Raw genomic sequence first — 20,650 nt, 5'->3', positions numbered from 1 at the left:
ATTCCTGATTCTGTCAGACTCCGGCATGCTCGCGTCGGCTTTTTTGCACAAGTCAAGGATGTCTTCAATGTAGCTCGTGAACGATTCACCGGCCTGTTGTGCCCGTTCACGCAACCGCTGTTCGGCTTGCAGCTTACGGACGGCAGGGCGGCCAAACACGTCGACGATGGCGGTCTTGAAATCGGACCACGTCGGGAAATCGGATGCATGGTTGCTGTACCACATGCCTGCCACACCCGCGAGGTAGAAAACCAAGTTGCTCAGCTTGCCTGCTTCGTCCCATTTATTGGGGACACTCACCCGTTCGTAAATCGCGAGCCAGTCCTCCACGTCGGTGCCATCCGCGCCGGTGAAGACAGGAGGGTCACGGATGCGGGGGACACCGGGACAAGCGGTCGGAGCAGGAGGCGGCGTTTGCTGCGCGGCGTCTTGCGGCATGGTAGATGGCACGGTACGGGATCGAAGCTCCAGGGGCATCGAATGGAGACCGAAGTAGTGGTGACGGTACAGCACTCTCCACCACTTTGTTAAGACGTTTATTGACGGCGAGGTTGACGGCGATGATGCACAACGACAGAGCGCACACTCGCAGACTCTCACGAGCACGAGCACGAGGGGCGTGCTCTCCGAGAATAGGCGAAGAGGGTGACCCACTAGGAGGCGCTTGAGAGGACGACCCATTAGAGCGTTCCAATGCTTCTCTACAGCCTTCATAACACCGGACGGCCTGTTCGAGTTCAAGGTCATGCCCTTTGGTCTTTGCTCGGCACCTGCGACTTTCCAACGAGTAATGGATACTGTATTAGCTGGCTTGAAGTGGCAGACTTGCCTTGTTTACTTGGACGACGTCGTTGTGTTTTCCTCGAACTTCGGGCACCTCCAGAGACTTCAATCCGTACTTCAAGCAATCAAGAACTCCGGGCTCACACAGAAGGCAGAAAAGTGTCGCTTCGCGTACCAAGAGCTCTTGTTTTTGGGTCACGTGATCAGCAAGACTGGAGTGCTCCCAGACCCGCAGAAAACAGCTGCCATCGCCGCTTTCCCGCCACCCACCGACAAGAAGGCCGTGCGTCGATTTGTCGGCTTGTGCGCCTATTACAGGCGCTTTGTCAAAGACTTTTCACGGATAGCCGAGCCACTAACGCAGCTCACGAAGACCGACGTCGAATTCAGGTGGCAAACAACGCTAGTCGAAGCATTTCATGAACTCATACGACGCCTGCAGACACCTCCGATACTTGCGCATTTCGACGAATACGCCGATACGGAGGTTCACACCGATGCAAGCAGCGTAGGACTCGGCGCCGTCCTTGTGCAGCGGGCGGGTGGACTGGAAAGGGTTATCAGTTATGCTAGCCGGTCGCTGTCTAAAGCAGAGGCAAACTATTCCACAACAGAAAAGGAGTGCCTCGCCATCATCTGGGCTACGTCAAAGTTTCGCCCCTACCTCTACGGCAGGCCCTTCAAAGTTGTGAGCGACCATCACGCCTTGTGTTGGCTAGCTAACTTGAAGGACCCTTGAGGTCGCCTCGCACGGTGGAGCCTAAGACTTCAATAGTTTGACATTACCGTCGTGTACAAGTCCGGAAGGAAACACTCAGACGCCGACTGCCTGTCTCGTGCCCCCGTCGACCCACCACCGCCCGACGACCGGATGATGACAGCTTCTTGGGAGCCATAAGTGCCGACGATTTCGCCGAACGACAGCGAGCCGACCCGGAACTGAAGGGCCTTGTGGATTACCTCGAGGGCAGGACCACCGTTCTTCCGAAGGTATTCACGCGGGGACTGACGTCGTTTTTCTTGCACAACGGTGTTCTCCTAAAGAAGAACTTCTCACCGCTTCGAGCCGATTGCCTTCTCGTGGTATCCTCGACATTGCGGCCAGAGGTCCTCCAGGCTCTGCACGACGACCCGACGTCTGGACACCTGGGTGTTTCTCGCACGCTAGCAAGAATACAGGAGAAGTACTACTGGCCGCGCCTTTATGCCGACGTCACCCGTTACGTAAAGACCTGCCGGGACTGTCAGCCACGCAAGACACCGCCCACTAAGGCAGCAGGACTTCTGCAGCCTATCGAGCCACCTCGACGGCCGTTCCAGCAAATCGGGATGGACTTACTGGGGCCGTTCCCGACGTCCAATACCGGAAACAAGTGGATCGTCGTGGCAACTGACTACCTCACCCGCTACGCCGAGACAAAGGCCTTGCCCAAAGGCAGTGCCGCCGAGGTAGCCAAGTTCTTCGTGGAGCACATCGTCTTGCGTCATGGCGCCCCAGAGGTCCTCATCACAGACAGAGGTACCGCCTTTACTGCGGACCTAACTCAGGCGATCTTCAAATACAGCGAGACGAGCCACCCCCGCACCACCGCCTACCACCCGCAGACCAATGGCCTCACCGAGCGTCTAAATAAGACCATCGCCGACATGCTGGCCATGTACGTCGACGTCGAACAGAAGACATGGGACGCCATCCTTCCGTACGTGACCTTCGCGTACAACACGGCCGTACAAGAAACGACACAGATGACGCCATACAAGTTGGTCTACGGACGGAGCCCGGCAACAACGCTCGACGCCATGTTACCAAACGTGACCGACGAGGAAAACATCGACGTGACCACCTACCTACAGCGCGCCCAAGAAGCACGACAGCTCGCCCGCCTACGGATCAAGAACCAGCAGACGACTGACAGCTGCCACTACAACCTTCGACGACGCCATATGGAATACCAACCCTGTGACCGTGTATGGGTATGGACGCCAATACGCTGACGGGTACTTAGTGAGAAGCTTCTTCGACGATACTTCGGACCGTACAGGGTACTTCGACGCCTCGGCGCCCTCGACTACGAGGTTGTCCCTGACGGCATTACGAACTCTCAGCGGCGCCGTGCGCGACCTGAAGTCGTCCATGTCGTGCGCCTTAAGCCATACTACGCGCGTCAGTGAATCTGAGGACTGTACTTTTGCTTATTGTTTATTGTACTTTCTTGCTTTATTCCTGCTGTTTATTGTTGCATGTATTGGCAACCCACCCCTCCCCGTGTTCTGTTTGAAGCATCGGGACGATGCTTTTTCAGAGGGGGGCATTGCCACGTGAGTTTCTTTATCGCTTTTGCTGTATTCGGTTTTCGGCCACAAAGACTGTCAGCAACGCTCAGCGCGAACCGCGCCTCATTGTTCGAGAACCTTCGCGATCATTGTAGATCGTTTTGTTAAGATTGCGCACAAGACGCGCACACTCTGAGCTTATTCTAGAATTTGCACGACAGCCAGCGATAACGCTGGAATATTCGACGGCACATGTTTAAATAACGACGCGCTTCATCGCCTGTCTGTTGATCGACGGTCGACGCTCTGTTCGCCGCTATCAGTTTATTGCTGTAAGCTGGAGTTTCATTTTTCCGGCCACAAGTTCGGCCTAATAAAGAGTTTCATCTCGGACGTGCTGACTGCTGCCTTCGTCGACGTCACGACCACGTGACAATGTACGGGACATGGCGGTGACAGTGCCGGACGACGGCGATGAAAAAACCCAGCCGAAAGTGTCCGTATAATGGCTATCGCGAAAAAATATTTGGTTTGTTTATGCTGTAATGATTTAGGGCATAGGGTAAAGTGAAGCGAAGGCTTCGATTACCGTTAGACGTGCTGCTTTGGGGAAGGTTCTATATTTGTTTGCTTCTGGAGTGGAGCCATTTTTCATGAGACTTAAGCTCAGCAAGTGTATTCAGGAAATCGGGTGAGCATTACGGTGATAATCTAAGGCTGTAGACCAAGCGAAACTCAAAGATAACAAGCACACTTACAATTTTATGCTGCTGAAATGAATTTCTAGTATGGGCAGTGTAAAAAACAACAGCGATCAATCTGATTGCCTTGTCCTGTAGGTTGAGTTTAGTGTTTAAATTTATTTTTTGGATGTTGTCCCCTAACAAGGTGACAGTAGTAGATGCATCATTGAAATGTAGCATGGTAAATTGTGAGCTTGTGTTTTGGCAAGAACTATTCTTTAAGTCCAGAGAGGAAGCCCATGGACCTAGTAAGCTTTTTTAGAATCTGCATTAAATGGTCAGACCATCTCATGCGAGAGTCGAAAACGACGCCGAGCGATTTACACCGGTGCACAATTTCAATTGCGTCATGTTCTACCTTGTGGTCTTTACAGCGATATCCAGGCGAAGTAACCGGAACAAACAGCCTTGGTCTTACCAGAGTTAACTACCAGACCATTACCTTGAGAGCATTTGTGGAGAGCAAGGACTAAATTTCCTTTACTCATTACTTCATCAGCAGAGGAGCCACAAAGGAATACACTTGTGTTATCCGCGTGCTGAATAAACCTTATGTTGCGCACTATGGTTCCACTATCATTTGCATAGACATTAAAGAGGAGCGGGCCAAGAAGGCTACGTTGCGGGACGCCACACTGATTCAACAGGAAATCATACTTGCAGCCATCAACACAAGCAACCTGCCTGCTCATGCTTAAGTAAGACAAAAAAAAGTTGTAGGTGTAGCGCCACGGCTGCCATAGCTTTGGAGTTTACTGAGTAATAGTTCGTGATTGAGAAAGTCGAAAGCTTTGGTAAAATCAACGAAAAGTCCGAGTGTCAAGCTTTTAGCTTCAATATTATTTAAAATAATTGCCTTTTAAAAGAGCAAAAGCAGATTCCGTGGACTTGCTCTTTCGGAAAGCACACTGACTGTCACATTTGAACGAATGCTTCGAGAAGAACCCATCAATTCCGTTAAGCATTACTTTTTCACGAGCCTTTGAAAGCACAGGAAGTATATAAATCGGCTTATATTTTCCCAGGCTGTTCCAACCCCTCCTTTCAATATTACAGTCGCTTAAGCACATTTAATTCGAGCAGAAGAAACACCGATGTGAGCGACAGAATACAGATATAGCTTAGTATGGCGCTAGTAGATGCAACACAAACTTCATTGGCTTTATTTGTAGGCCACCCGAATCAATACAACTTGTTGATCTTAAATTCATCACCGAGCTGAAATCCTCATCACTGGTTGATAAAGGAGAAGCAAACGTCTCTAGTCTTGTGATTGGAAGAATTCTAATGTCTTTCTAGGCCTCTCCATTGGACCTAAAGCTAATGTGTATTACAAGCTGCAAGTTTTTCGACTAATGAAACATGGCTACAGTTTGAAACGCCTTCTGAAAATCCAAGAATGCGCAGTCTACAAAGAGTCGATATCTAGAGCTCTTGCTATGTCATGTGTGAATTATGTTAGCTGTGTAATACAGGACAGGCCTTCCAAAGCCCGTGCTGAGCAGGATTAAACAAATAATCTTCATTAATATGTGCTACAACAAATGTGCTTGGAGATTCCCAGGTGGCTGAAATGATCCGGAGGCCTCCGCTACGGCGCATCTCGCACTGCGACCACGGCTGATGGCTGAACCAAGTAGCTTAGAATTAGGGCAATCTGCAAACTCTTCTCTTCAACTGCCGTCGAATGCATTTAAGACATACGTTGCTAGACAAGGGCACGACAGTAGCAATTCTAGCGCACTTACATCGACATCGATGTGTGACCTCTGTTTCCTAAGAAAACGTTAGAATGGAATATACTTTCTACGTTTGGGTGTGCTGTTGTATTTAACGTTCCAAAGCGACGCAGGCTACGATATACGCCGTCGCAGAGGCCTCCGATGATTTCAACCACCTGGGCTTCTCCAACGCGAACTTGCATGCACGGGCCTCCAGCATTTCGCCTTCATTGAAACATGCTCGTACTTTCGACAATATTCTTGCCACTACTTGTATTTGCAGAAATCCTTCCGGAAGAACTGGACTCAAAGGAAAAGGAGCACTTCCACGTTGGGGGCCGAACCACTATGTCCTCTTCATCATTAGCAGGTGAGGTCATCAATCTCATCGTGGGAGATTCCAGCAAGGTCTAGCACTGCATAGATTGCACTTCTGTGGTAAAGAAACATAAGGAATCCAGACAACACGTAATATTGTTTTTAATTGAACTTCAAAAACAACGCTAAGACAACACAAAAAATAGAGGCACCAACATAGGGCGTTTTGTCTTGTCGTCTCTATTTTATGTCCGTCTTAGCACTGTTCTTGAATATCAGGAGGTACCAAGAATCTTTGCATTACCTGAAACTTATAGCCAACGAAAAAGCACGGACAAAGAAAGACGTCACACACACAGGCGATATCGAGGCTGAATTGATTGAGAGGCTGGAAGATAAGCGTATATTGAAACCGTCGATAGCCCTCTCCTGTAAGGAGCTAGGATGTTTACCTACAGATAGTGGAATTTTGAAAGTGCTTGTAATGATTATGATGAAAAGGCGATGTTGCCTATATATGTGGTTACCAGTTTTTGAAATAAACATTGTTGCAAGTTTAGTGCATGTGTGTGTCACATCTTTCTTTGGCCGTGTTTTTTCGCGGGCTATAAGCCTCAGTATAGCATACTAACACGACCAAAACGCCACGTTACTTCGCATTACCACGCTTTTTCAGTTTATGCCTAAGGGAATCTACCACACACAATGAACTATGAGAATAGTTCCTCAAGAAATCAGTTTCGCCGCAAGGGCGAGGCAATCAGTGCGATCGCAACTAATTGGAATGTCATACAAAGTAAGGCTAGCAGCTAACTATTTTGGATCCGATCTCGCGTAACTAAAAAACGCTTGTTTAAGAGAATACAGCTGCTCCTGTGATGGAAGCGGTTTTCGTGCTGTACGTCCTTTAAACGCGGCGTATTGAGAGCCCAGCATGTTTACGAGCCGTGGCCTGATGTCCGTGGAGCTGCACGCGCACCTGCGCTAGCGACCGCGCCCTCATGAGCAGAGTTCGCAGCTGCTGCTAGACCGACGCAAGCCTCCATCCCCCCTTTCGGCGCGCCTTTACCTGGCGCAAGACTGCCGGGGCGTTTGCTCTTTGCTCGAGGAGCCATCGACTGCAGGTCTCACACACGACTGATGTTATCGTATGCACCCTTCGTGCGACGGAGATGGCCGGCTCGTTTAATCTCCATCTCAGCCGCTGCGTTCGTTCCGAGGACTTGCTTGCTTTTGCTCGAGCGTACAAAATACGATGCCCAGGGCGTCGTTACCGAGTTTGACTTTATATCAAGCATGACGGCGATGGCGAAAATCGACCGAGAGTGTTGCTATCACAATAAAATAGTTTTGAAGCCGTGCGAACTACGTAAACGGTGCAGAGACTAATGGTGCAGATTGAAGTGAAGCCATGCATCAGTTGTTCTTTTTAAAGAGGCAGCCTTAGATGCACCATCAAACGCGAAAATTGACCGTCTGCGTCGACCGTAGGCGCCGTCGGGAAGAGTGATGTAGACATTCATCATCACGTAATTACGTCATCACGTCACAGACTGCCAAAATCTGTGACGGCATTATTCCGACACTTCGATATAACGTGACGTACCGGCACACAATGACGTCATCACATGACGTCGTATTTTGGTACAAGGTGGGCCGATCACAGAGGCAGTGCAAAACCAGGTGAGGCACCAGCGATACACAAGGCGGTGCGAAACCACGTTAGGTGCACGATGGTCTCGGAGGGTGGCGGGGCAGGCTCAGTACATCGACTGAGAGAAAAAGATGGCTGTCGCTTTCGAGTCGCGCTCCGGGAATGCATAAGGAACGCCGTGAGTCTTTTATTTACTCATCCATATTTCATGCGCTGTACTATATTCCCTAAGCGTAATCGACAACCTAAAGTTTGTCTTTGATATAAATCTTTCGATATATGATGTTCACAGGCACCAAAATCGGAAATGCGCGACCTCCTTGTGCTCTTTCAAACGTGAGTGAGTGAGTGAATAACTTTAATAAGTTCCTGCAGGTTTCCAGGCTGGGTTCCCGCCTAGCAGTCGGCCGAGAGACCGTGTCTCTCAGCAGCTTCCTGGGCCTGCTGGATCGCCCAGAGTTGATTGTCTAGTCCTGAGCTGAACGACCGAGAAAAATTATGCAGATCACATGCATATTGGGATGAATTCTATAAATGCGATCTATTTTGTAGGTAGCTGGTGTAGCACCGTTTGGGATTGCGCAGAGCATTACCTTGGTGACTAACGCGTTTGTGGACACGAACTCTCACGTGACGCGAGCCGGTGCTTGATAACAGTTTCAAGACAATGACGACGGTTGCTATGATCGTGATGGCGACGGTATCATTTACACTTCGCGCAATGTATGTATTCCGAATTGATTGGATACAATCAATAGTGTCGCGTAAGAAAGTGGAACAGCGATTGTGACGGCACGTACTGCTGGTTTCTAACCTGATTATGTACCCTAAATCCGCGCTGTGTGGTTTAAGGCGGAACGACAACATTTGTACTGCTGCGAAGAGACGAAACACCTGTTAGTTGGTCTGAACCATGTTGTACAGCTTTTAGCCGGGCTATACGACGACTGAGCATCTTGTAGTACCGCAAAGTTCCTAAAAGAACGGAAACAGAATGAGGATAGGATAGACAGACAGGCGCTACACTCACGACTGCATTATATATATATATATCAAGGAGGTTATATACTATTTCTTCTGGAGTGGAGGTGGCGCCCCCGTAAGTGAAGCCGGTCGCCGCCATATTGCAAAAGGAAAAACTCGGAAGCAGACGACGGAGTGCGCTCCGTTGCCCCGCCGTCGCAGTTGTCTTTGGGGACGGTGGCATGCTTTTGTAAAGCAGTTAAACATTTTACGAGGCCATGGCGACTTCGTGCGTCGCTTATGGCTGCACAAATCGCAATAAGAAGACGCCTGGGATCACTTTTCACGTGTAAGTGTCCTCACTTAGTTCGCTGACGATTGTCTGTTTTTCGTGCATGCTGTTAAACTGGAAACAATTTGAAAGGTGCGCATACATGTAATACATGCGTGCAGTTGTAGCGACGAAAATTTTACGCTTTAAATGTTCGCTGACACGACGTTGTACGTGACTTTTAAGTGTATACACGAAGTGGGTGCAGTCTAGCTGGACGTATACCGAGCAATATTGGTACGAGTAGGAAGTCAGAACGCCCTTAGAATTCCGAGCTTTCTGGTGTTTTCTTGCAAGTCAAGACTGACGGCGTGCATGCATATTTATCCGGTGCATGGATATCGAATTTGATGGATGTTTATCGAGGAATTGGCAAACGCAACATTCCATGACGTGATTATCCGTGTTACATGTTTCCAAAGACTGCGCGCAGCGTTCTACCTGGGAACGTGCCGGTCGAAGAAGTGGTTAGAGAGCTAAGGACGGTTACCAGCTCGACCAGCTCTGACCACCTCTGCTCCATGTAAAACAATTTTATCTCTAAAATAAGGTGCCGCCCGTTTCACGGCCGATACCCCGCGGTGGGTTGCGCCAGGTTGCCAAGGAACAACCAACCAACCAACCACCTCTGCTCTATTCACTTCGCAGAATGCTGCTTCGACAGAACGGGGCAGATCGACGGCCTGGCACCTACAATTTGTACCTACAATTTTTCCTGCTTTCCCAGCGCATCTACAAAAGCCTGTTAGTTTCTACCTCCTTGACGTAGCTTCAACACAAATAGTTACGAAAAGAAAAAATTGCGGCAAAAGCAAGATGTAACTCTTTTGAAATCCGACCAAACCAAAATCGAAACACCGAAGGACGCGGCTGCTTTACTTTTTTATGCGTCTAGTCTGAGAGGGCGAGAGCTACCTCGTTTCGAGGCTGTGCGCGCTGCGCTTGCCGTGATGGCACACGTCGCCCACGTAGGTTAATGCTTGCGAATCCTCCTTCTGGCCAAATGTTCGCGTGATTGATGTGTGCTTATGTAAAGAGAATAAGTGCGTTCCACGTTAGCTTGTGGTTACCCCTTGAACACTGACGCCGTTACAACACAAAAACCCAGTTCCTAGTAACACATATGTAATTACAGCGCGCTCGATATACGAAGCACCCCTTCGACAACAGATTATTCTGAAAGTCTGCAGCTGACGTAATAGCTCAGCTCAGGACTAGACAATCAACTCTGGGCGATCCAGCAGGCCAAGGAAGCTGCTGAGAGACACGGTCTCTCGGCCGACTCCTATGCGGGAACCCAGCCCGGAAACCTGCAGGAACTTATTAAAGTTATTCACTCACTCACTCACGTAATAGTATGACATAATTTGTTTCATAAACGAGAAGAGGCAACTGTTCGTGGGTTTAAAGCAGTTTCCATCTCATTTTTTGATTGTGGGACTGCAAACCAACGCGCTCGCCGCGCGTATTCCATTGCCGTCTATGGCGGTCGCGCCGTGTTTTTCCTCTAGCTACATGGCCGCCGGCGGCTTCACTTGCTCCCGTTGGCGGCGGCCGGGACTGCCACTCCAGAGGTTCTATAGAACCTCCTTGATATATATATATATATATATATATATATATATATATATATATATATATATATATATATATATATATATATAGATATATATATATATATTGTAGCGAAGCGTTGGAAGCCTGTAATGGGTCGCCCTCTCGAGCGCTTACTAGTGGGTCGTCCTCTCCGCTCTTCTTGGACAGCACGCTCCTCGCGCTCAGAGTCGGCATCCCGCCTTGACTGTCGCAGTCGTTTATCGTCGCCGAGTGCCCGCTAATAAACGTCTTTATTATATATATATATATATATATATATATATATATATATATATATATATATATATATATATATATATATATATATATATATATGGGTATAATACAACGGAGGCGTTGCCAATAGTGATATAAATATTTATTTCCAACAGTTTCGGGAGGGGGCCTCCCTTCCTCGGGGCATGAGTTAAAACTGACGTCGAAGTTCGGTCTTGCTTCTTGCCGCATCGCTCTCGCCTTCAAGGACATTTCAGAGAGTAGGGGAGATAGATTACGAGAAAAAGAAAGAAAAGGAAAAAAGGAGAGAGATGAACACCGACGAAGTCAGGAAATGAGGCGAGGAAAAAAAAACGCTAACTGTGTATGGCATGAAGTCGTTGAAGGTGTTTCTCGGTTCGCGTCGGTCGCAGGGCCACCCAAAATTGTTGTCGCGGAGGGCAGAATGAGGCACCTGAGGGAAGAGCGTCCCCTTAAAGGGTCGGCATACCGCCTTTCATCTCCGCCCGCTCCCTGTGAATAGGCTCCAAGTGGTAGAGGAGTGTAAGCACTTTACATTGTATAAGTAGTGAAAAACATGAACAAAAAATGAACAAAAAAAGGGAGAAAAGAAAAGCAAGAAAGTAAACGACACTACGAGCTAACAAACGTACGAGCCAGTCAAGAAACAGGCATGGTCCCAATTATGATTCTGTGTTGCGAAATTCATTTTGCCTTATCTCTCGGAGGCAGGAGAGTCTTCCAGGGTCCTCATTGATGCAGGCTGTTAATGTTCTAAATTTGAAGATAAAATATGCCTCACGTTGTTCGCGCGCGCGCGTGTTTTGGAAACCGGACTGTAAAAGAGTTACGCTGATATTTTCAAAGCTGTGGTTTGGCAAGCGCAGATGTCTGGATAAGGGTAGCTTCGGCAGTGAAGTGGCGTGTTACCGGTGATTATTAAACCACAGCCGAGATGGCGTGTCCGTTTGGCCGATGTATTCTTGCCCGCAGACGTTACAATGTAACATGTATATCACATTGCTGGAGTCACAATTTAGGTTTTGGGTGATGTTGAATTTGAAATCTGAGAAGGCTTGCCTTTGATTCACGCGTTGTGACGATGTGTGGGCATACTTTGCAACGAGCTTTTCCGTAGGGGCGGCACCCTGGCTCAATTCTGGCGGGGTTTGTTTTTGCTCTGACAAGAATATCCTTCAGGTTTTTATCCATGCGGTACACCACGCGAGGTGGCTCCGCGAAGATGGAAGTCAGTCGTTTGCTTTGCCTAATTATGTTGAAGTGGCGGGAAAGTATGTTGTTAACTCGTGGCACCGATGAGGAGTAAGTGGGTACAAGATTTGTTTGGGAAGTTGCTTTGGATACAGTTTTTGGCTCCTTAATTATGTCATTCCGGTTCACGTTGCGAGCACGTAGTATGGCATCGTCAATAATGTCTTCGGGACAATTTTGTTGTGATAGGGAATTCTTTAGGCGTTCTGCGTGTTTGTCAAATTCCTGTATATCGGTGCATATTCTTCGATACCGGTAGGCCTGACAATATGGAATACCCGTCTTGCAATGTCTTGGATGGCTACTGTTGAAATGTAGGTACATTTGCTGGTCTGTAGGCTTTCTGTAAAGGTTTGTTGCAAGGCGTTCATTTTTGACAGAAACAGCCACGTCCAAGAAGTTAATGTTAGTTTTAGAAATGCTATGCGTGAATTTAATTGATGGGCGGAGCTCGTTGAAATCCCATATGAACTGTTGAAGGCTCCCCTCATCGTGGTTCCATATAATGATTATGTCGTCCAAGAATCTTCTGTAATAGAAAGGTTTCAAGGCGCGCCCCTCAATAAATGAGATTTCAAGAGATGTCATAAAGGTGCTCGCAAAGTTCGGGGCCATTTTTGTGCCCATTGCAGTGCCACTGACCTGAAGGAAGTGCTTGCCATTAAACTCAAGGTGGTTATGGTTTAGTACGAGATCGAGAAGTTTAGACAGTACCTCGCCACTTACACCGTCCATGAGTCAAACTTCACATACTCAGAAACCGTAGCCCCAATTCCGTCGCGGTGGGGTATGTTAGTGTACAGTGAGCAGACGTCCATGGTCACCAGGAAGCTATCAGCTGGGATGTTGAGACTAGAAGTTTGCGGATGAAATGGTTAGTGTCCTTTAGGTAAGAGGGAAAAGTCGGTGGGATGTCTATTATCAGGGAATTAATGAATTGTGATATATTTTCTGTGGATACTATCGGACGTCCCGGATTGCCTGCTTTGTGTATTTTAGGGAGTAGATAGAAGCGACCGGGAACAGAATGGGCCGGCAACATCGCTTTTAGCATTTTGGCGGTAATTTTCCCCTCCCGGCGGAGATTATTTTGCGTTGCTTTTATCACACTCTCAAATTCGGGAGTCGGGTCTTTTGGAAGTTCTTTGTAGAAGTTTGTGTCTGATAACTGTCGCTCCCCTTCTTTTAGGTAATCCGACGTGTTTAGAATTACTATGCAACCCCCTTTATCAGCAGGCTTGATGGTATTGTCGGCGTTTCTTCGGAGTTCATCGAGTGCTTTTAGTTCTGACTTTGATAGGTTGTTGCGAGATGGCTGATTTTTTTCGTACGCCCTACATGCGGGCTTGTTGGTTGGTCATACTTGAATGAGTTGAGCGCATACGAGGACACGAACAGGAGGAAGAGACGTACACACACTGGCGCTACTCACAACAATGGTTTATTTCATTCTCCTGCCGATTCATATACCAGTTTTGCGCATGACAGTCACGTGAACAATCTTTCATAAAAAACAACAATTTGATAACAAACAAGGAAATTCACCTCACAAGATAGATAAACAGGGTGCACAGGCAATGACAAGCAAATTTAATGATTCATGCGCAGAAAGTGTAACTGCTTAGCATTCAGGGACATTGAGGGATTGCTAACACAAGCGTCTCCAAGATAATCGATTTGTTCGGCTTCAATGATCAGCCTAGTAATTTCGGACCGGTTCCTGCTGACGACAATGGTTCCCTGAAAGTTCGGTTTGCACGCACAACCATGGCAGTGTTGCGCCAGGAAGCCGTCAGGTGGGAAGTTGCCCACTTTATTACAGTGCTGTCCGAGCCAGACATTTAGGCAGCGGCCAGTCTGCCCAATGTAAGCACGGCCACAAGACAGAGGAATGCGGTATACAACGTTAGTCACACACTGCACAAAAGTTTTCTTTGCTTAATTGAGCATTCAGACTGAGCTGTCCTATCTGGATTAGTTTTCTTGCACAACTTACTGAGTTTAAACAGGGCGGAAAAGACAACACGGGTGTTAACTCTGGCGGCTCTTTTTTTTTTGAGATTGTGCGATACTTGATAGATATATGGAACGACTGCCACGTTTCTATTTTGAGGCGTGGGGCGATCATTGGTGCTGGCATTAAAGTGCATACCTTTAGATTCTTTAAGCAAACACTCGGCTACTGCAACTATGAGGTAGGCCGGGTACCCTGCTGTTTGTAAACGTGAAGCTTGCTCCCTAAAGCTCTCGTCAAGCATGTGCACATAGGACTTACTGAGGGCATTTTTGAGACACATTTTTACGATGCCCCTTTTAACGAGCTTGGAGTGACTCGAGTTAAACGCCAATAACGACTTATTTGCCCTGGGCTCGTAACACCAGCAAATTAGATCATCTGCAAGGGTGAGTGATACGTCAAGGAATCTGATGACACCATCTGCAGGCTGCTCAAGTCTCGTGACTGTTGAGCAGCCTCGTGAGGCTGCTCAGAATCTCGTGAGGTGAATTTCCTTGTTTGTTATCAAATTGTTGTTTTTCATGAAAGAGTGTTCACGTGACTGTCATGCGCAAAACTGGTATGTGAATTGGCAGGAGAATGAAATAAACCATTGTTAGTAGCGCCAGTGTGTCCTTCTGTCCATGTCCTCGTATGCGCTCAACTCATTCAAGCTTATCCGAAGGTGGTTCAGAGGCTCCACGATATAGTTCACGGGAGATGTTTGGTTCTCTACACGGTAGGGACCCTGGTACTTTGACATTAGTTTCGGGCACAACCCAGGGGTCGAGGCAGGCACCCAAAGCCACACAAGCGAGCCAGGAGCATTGGATTCAGGCACGACGGCAGGATCACTGTGGTGCTTCTGGCTCTGCTGGTCCTCTGACGTCAACCTACAGGAGAGTTCTCGACACTCTTCTGCGTGTGCGGCAGCCTGGGACAGGGTAGTAGATTCTGAGGCATCAGGGCAATAAGGAAGAATGGTATCCATGGTGGAGGATGGTTCGTGCCCATAATGTATGAAGAAGTGGGAAAATCCTGTGGTGGCCTGCGTGGCGGTATTGTAAGCATATGTGACTAATGGGTGAATATGGTCCCAATTGCTGTGGGCAGATGCGACGTACATGGCCATCATGTCAACAAGAGTGCGATTGAAGCGCTCAGTCATCCCATTAGTCTGTGAGTAATACGGAGATGTTGTACGGTGAATGACACGACATTCATTGAGAAGAGCTTCTATGACGTCGGAGAGAAATACACGGCCTCTATCACTGAATAATTCCCTTGGGGCTACATGGCGAAGTATGATGTGGCACAGAAGAAACGAGGCAACATCACGCGCAGAGGTGCCGGGCAGAGGTGAAGTTTCCGCATAACGCGTAAGATGGTCGATGACCACAATCACACAGCGCATGTCATCTGATGTGCTTGACAGAGGGCCATAGAGATCGATGCCTTCGCAATCAAATGCACGTCCTGGGCAAAGCAGAGGTTGCAGCGGGGTAGCTGAACGATGACGAGGATCCTTGCTGCGTCGGCACGCGAGGCAGGAGCGTTCATAATGACGGAGGAATCGGCACATAAGGAAGGCGCAGGTGTGTGTAAGTTTCGAGTACCCCTGCATGTGGGCACTGTGGATCATCGTGAAACGCCGCACAGATATCCGCACGCAGGTGCTGAGGGACCACAAATAACCATTTGCGACCGCTTTGGAGGTAGTTGCGGCGGTATAGCAGCCCATCGCGAACGAAGTGGTGTACTTAGCAAAGTAACGCAAGATGGGTGTTGCAGGAAGTTTAGCAGAGAAACAATCCATAGGTCTTCCTTCTACTTCAAAAGCATGTTCGTGGCAGAGATGGCTGACGCAGATAACAGCACGTTAGGGGAATTAGTCTCGCTATAGAGTCTCGTTCGGAGAGCGATACAACGCGCCTGCGTCGGAGTGTTTTCTGCCGGAACGACAGAGTACTCTAATATTGTACTCTTGGAGTCGAAGCGCCCATCGAGCTAGACGACCGGAAGGTTCCTTAAATGCATTCTTGATGCAGCGCTAAAAGACAGAGACTACGAAGGAACATTCACACAGGCCGAGCGCTGACTCGCAACTGAAGGATTTCTTTGAAGAGATCATCCAAGAAAACAAGAAGAACAATGAAAGGCAAGGAAAACCGTGTGTAAAAGCAATAAAGGGGTGTAATCTAGTCACTAACATAAGCATTACTTCAAAGAACACGTGCTCAGCAGAAACGAACACTCTTTTTCCGTCAGTGACAATGATGCCTGACTGACGCATGCGTCACCCATTCTCTTGATATGAAAGGCTTCTATCACCTCCCGAGTGACCTTACATTTGTGTGATGACAAGTTTTTCGTATCTGAAAACACTGGAGAATAACCACACGTGCAGCAGAGCGACGCGAGATGCGAAGCATCCCATTTCTTCAGCGACTCGTTATGCTCCTTTAAACGCGCATCTAAACATCTGCTTCTTTGCCCCGCGTAAGAATTCCCACGAGCAAATGGGATCTGATAGACGACCCCGCATTTAACGGCACATACCTACACTTCACATGGTTCGTTCCACAGCCTTCACTTACCACGCTACTGTGCTCTATTTTTCTGGTAACGAGAGGACAGATTCCTAAAAATTTATGAGGAGCAGAGAACACTGTCTTAACCCCGTACTTACTGCCTACATTACTCGGACCATGGGATAGCTTGTGTACATAAGGTAACACTGTTACATCTTCGTATCTGCTTATTGTCACATTTGTTGGAACGGTTCTGACCTTTACCCATCTCGATAATCTCTCACTGCAACTAGACAGCAAACTGTTAGGATAACCCGCTTGTTGAAGTTTCTGGATCTGTGTTAAAAAACTACGTTCCATGCCATGTTCGCAAGACTTTGCCAAAGCAGACTTTAGGGCGGAATACGCTATTCCGTTCTTTGTCACTTTCAAGTGTCTGGACGAAAACGGAAGGAGCGGTTTCTGCAATCTCGGAAGATAATGCCAGCAAACATGACTGTCCTCGAATAAAAGGCACAAATCTAAAAAGTGTACATTGGTGTCCTTAACCAGCTCAAGTTCACTGACGGAAAAGGAGCTTTCTTTTCTGCTGACCACATGTTTCTTGAAGTAATTCTTGTTAGTTCTCCCAATTCGTGCCCAACAAAAACACTTAACACTTCTGCACGCTCATCGACCCACAACAGCTTGGATAAAGAGCAGAGGTGGTGCCGCCGCGCGTTCTCAGCGCACCATCTCAGCGCACGCTCGCGCGAAAGAGCAGTCTACTTCCTCTTGTTCTTCGAATGCCTTGATGATGATATTAACGCAGGCAAGACAGCATATAGCATAGCCAACTGTAGCATACAGCGCTCGCTCCACTACGCTGTGCGCTCTAGTTTGATAGGAGACCACTAGAGGGCCACAAATGCGCGCTTTCTCTCTCGACAGTCGTCAGTCAGTGCGCTTCGACAATAACGTGAACGATGAAGACAAGGCGGCGGAGCGGAGGGCTTGCAAGGCAGCAGCATCGCGAGCTCGCCGCCAAGACTGCGGTGAGAGCTCGCGAAGCCGAAGAGAGACGTCAGCGTCGTGCGGGCCGCAAGATACAAGGCTGCGAAGTCGGAGAAGCGCGGAAGCGGCGGCAAGTGAGCCTCGAAGAGGTAGGGGCGCGGGATGCAGCGGCCAAGCGCAGAAAGCGGTTCCTACCTGAAGTTGGTGGCGCCGATGGGCGGTTCAAGCGCGATTTCCTCGACCACACGTTCTGGCACAGCTGCAAGGTCTGCGACCGCTTGCGGTTCGACAACAACCTGACCACAATTGCTACTATAACAACGTTTCACTTCTTTTTATGAGAGTAGAGGAATTGAACGGAGCATTCACGGTTTACCCGATTATCTGCGAGCAACCTCCTCTTACATCATTCACTTCGTGGATATGGTGGGATTTTTCCTCCAAGAAACTCAGCCCATTCCAAACTCGTTACAACACTTTCGATCGAGAGTTACCTGGAAGCTACCTCGCCATCCGACACTTTCACCATATTCTCGAATGTCAACCATATGCAATTTTCACGGACCACACGACATTGACATATGCGCTTTGCAGATAGTCGTCGACGCACACCCCACGAGAAGTCCGCCATCTCTTGTTAATATCTGAATTCTCCATCGACATCCGACACGTCAGCGGCGGCCAGAACATGCCTGCTGACACTCTCAGCCGGGTGGACGCCATGACATCACCTGGAACTCCTTCGCCACACCATGTGCAGACACTCGCAGCACACCAAGCTAATGATCCCGAGCTCAGAGAACTGCGTTCATCTAAAACAGCAGTGCGATTCGACGATATCCTGCTTTATGGCGTCAACCTCATCTGTGACACATCTACAGGCAAACCCAGACCCTTTGTCCCTAGCACATTGCGCAAGCAGCTTTTCGACACGACAGACTAGGTCGCTCACCCCGGCGTTCGTGCCTCGCAACGCCTTGTTTCATCGCTCTCCGTATGGCCCCGGATGAACGCGGATGTACGCGACTGGGTACGTGCATGTGCATCCTGCCAACGTGCCAAAGACCACAGGTACCTTGTTCCCCCACACGCCAGTTTCTCTAACCTGACAATCGTTTCGTCATTGTTGACATTGACATCGTTGGACCACTACCACCGCGCGAAGGATTGGGCTACCTGCTCACAGCTGTCGCCAGATTCACTCGATGGCCAGAGGCGAATCCGCTTCCAGACAGCTCTGCTGCAATGGTCGCGGCAGCATTTCTCACAACATAAGTTGCCCGCTTCGGATGCCCTACCGAGATCGTGCCTGACAGAGGCCAGAAATTCGAGTCTGCCCTCTTTCACGAATTCCTGCGTTGCTTTGCACGCATCGTCTTCGCACGGCCGCCTACCGTCCCCAGACCAATGGCCTCATGGAACGCTTCGATCGACAGCTCAAGGCAGCACTGATTGCCCAGGGCATGCCATCGCGATGGGTTCAACGTCTGCGGCTGGTACTTCTGGGTATCCGGTGGGCGTTGAAATCAGACTTCGGGTGCTCGAGCGTGGAGCTAGTCTACGGTACTCCGCTCTGTCTGCCCAGCGACTTCTCCTCAAATCCACCCTTGGCAGCTCTCTCTACTCACGAATACGTGTGCCTTCTTTGAGACCTCTTCCGGGTCTTAAACCCTCTCCGACACGCCGTCTTTCAGAACGCACACCGTACATTACATCCGACCTGACCAATGCAACCGACGTTTTCGTGCTCTTTGGACCCATTCGGCCTGCTCTACCCCCACTCTACCTCGGGCCCTTTCCGGTACTGGAGAAACGCAAGTCGAATTGTATCGTGGATGTTCACCGCAAACCTGACACCATCCCCCTGGAGCGCATGAAGTCAGCCTACTGTGTGGCGACTCGCACAGTCGCATGGCTCAATCCAGTCCCACCTGTCTCCGTTCCCGTCAGTTCTCTTTTCCCACCGAGTTCCCACTGAGTTCTCTTTTGACCGCACCAAACACATTCAGCTCTGCCAACCCTTTTTCTTTGAGAAAATAATGGACCTTTGGTGTACAGCGCTCCGACGATTCAGTCGACGTACTTTCAGCGTTCATCACGTACCGTTGTTGAGCGGAACTGCAACTTATTGGCGCAGTAACCAATTGTTGGCACTCAGGGCGTTTCGCATCATTAACGAATCGCCGGCGCTAATGTTGTGGAACCATCTGCTCAGTTAAAATCAAACATTTACTGCTCGGCACCGCCTCGGTAGTCCCAGCAGCATGGAAACAAACAATTGAGCTATATTATAGCGAGAAAACATACCTGATGTTTTGGCCTCAGCGTTAGATGAGACTAAGTGATGACGTTATACCACTTGTTTCTTGCTCTCCGGGTAGAGATCGAGTAAAAAGCACAATTTTAGTTGAAAGCGGATTGTCTAGGCTGTCATGTTGCCTGTACGTGTGGCGCAAGTTCTCCGCACCGCGCTCTGCAGGGTTACACTATCACGCTCGTGGTCACACTGGATGTGAGCCGCGCGCTCAAGGAAAAGAAGAAAATTAAGTGCTGAAGGTCATGATGCACGCTGACGAACGGACGTAGCGTCTAGCTTTGTGGTCCTGTAGCTTTCAGCGCGCTCGCTGGGATGAAAGGAGGCAGCAAGTGCGTGGGGCGTGCCACAAATCCCTGTAACTGCGCTCGGGCTTGAAATTATTGCGACAGTCAATTTGTGAGGCGATAAACAGGTCATTCAATGATTACTTCGAAAACACTAGCAGGGCCCCTTTAATACTTGGCTTTGTTTTGTTAAGGCAGACGTTACGTGAGATGCTGCTGTGGGGTGTAAGGTATGCAGGCCCGCATAATTTCTAGCTTTCTCGTATTCCATGCTGCATGCACAAAGAGGCGAGGTCGAAATAGCAGTACAGCGACAAGCTGTACTCATGGTGCAGTCCTGCCTTATGGCGCAGATTAGCCACTGCTGTCCCTTGAGCCATACAGTGCCGTACATCAGCATCGGCAACGGCATCGGCATTAACAAATACGTTCTGTCCAGTCCTTCTCATGTCCAAAAAAAAAATTCGGCAGATCCCACGTACCGTGGGACCCATGTACTGCGAAGCATGGGGCGGGAAATTTACTGTGGCGAAATTTTTTACTGAGCGAAACGTTACAAAATGACGCTAAAGATTTCTATAAATTTTATACGCACACATATGTTGAAGAGCTGCATATGTGTTATATAACCAGTTGT

General features: G+C 48.8%; 1 protein-coding gene across 1 annotated transcript in view; it reads left to right on the top strand.

The window, feature by feature from the left end:
• Window positions 1–20,650, top strand: part of LOC119382222 (transient receptor potential cation channel subfamily M member-like 2) — a 307,967-nt gene that overhangs the window by 248,753 nt on the left and 38,564 nt on the right. Inside the window, exon 17 of the mRNA XM_037649936.2 lies at window positions 5,805–5,891. Within this exon, the coding sequence (XP_037505864.1) occupies window positions 5,805–5,891 (87 nt within the window). The remainder of the gene's footprint in view (window positions 1–5,804; window positions 5,892–20,650) is intronic.

The sequence above is a fragment of the Rhipicephalus sanguineus genome, chromosome 2 (genome assembly GCF_013339695.2).
Source record: "Rhipicephalus sanguineus isolate Rsan-2018 chromosome 2, BIME_Rsan_1.4, whole genome shotgun sequence".
Taxonomy (NCBI): Eukaryota; Metazoa; Arthropoda; class Arachnida; order Ixodida; family Ixodidae; genus Rhipicephalus; species Rhipicephalus sanguineus.
The sequence above is the reverse complement of the archived record's forward strand: the minus strand, read 5'-3'. Positions and strand labels throughout refer to the sequence as shown.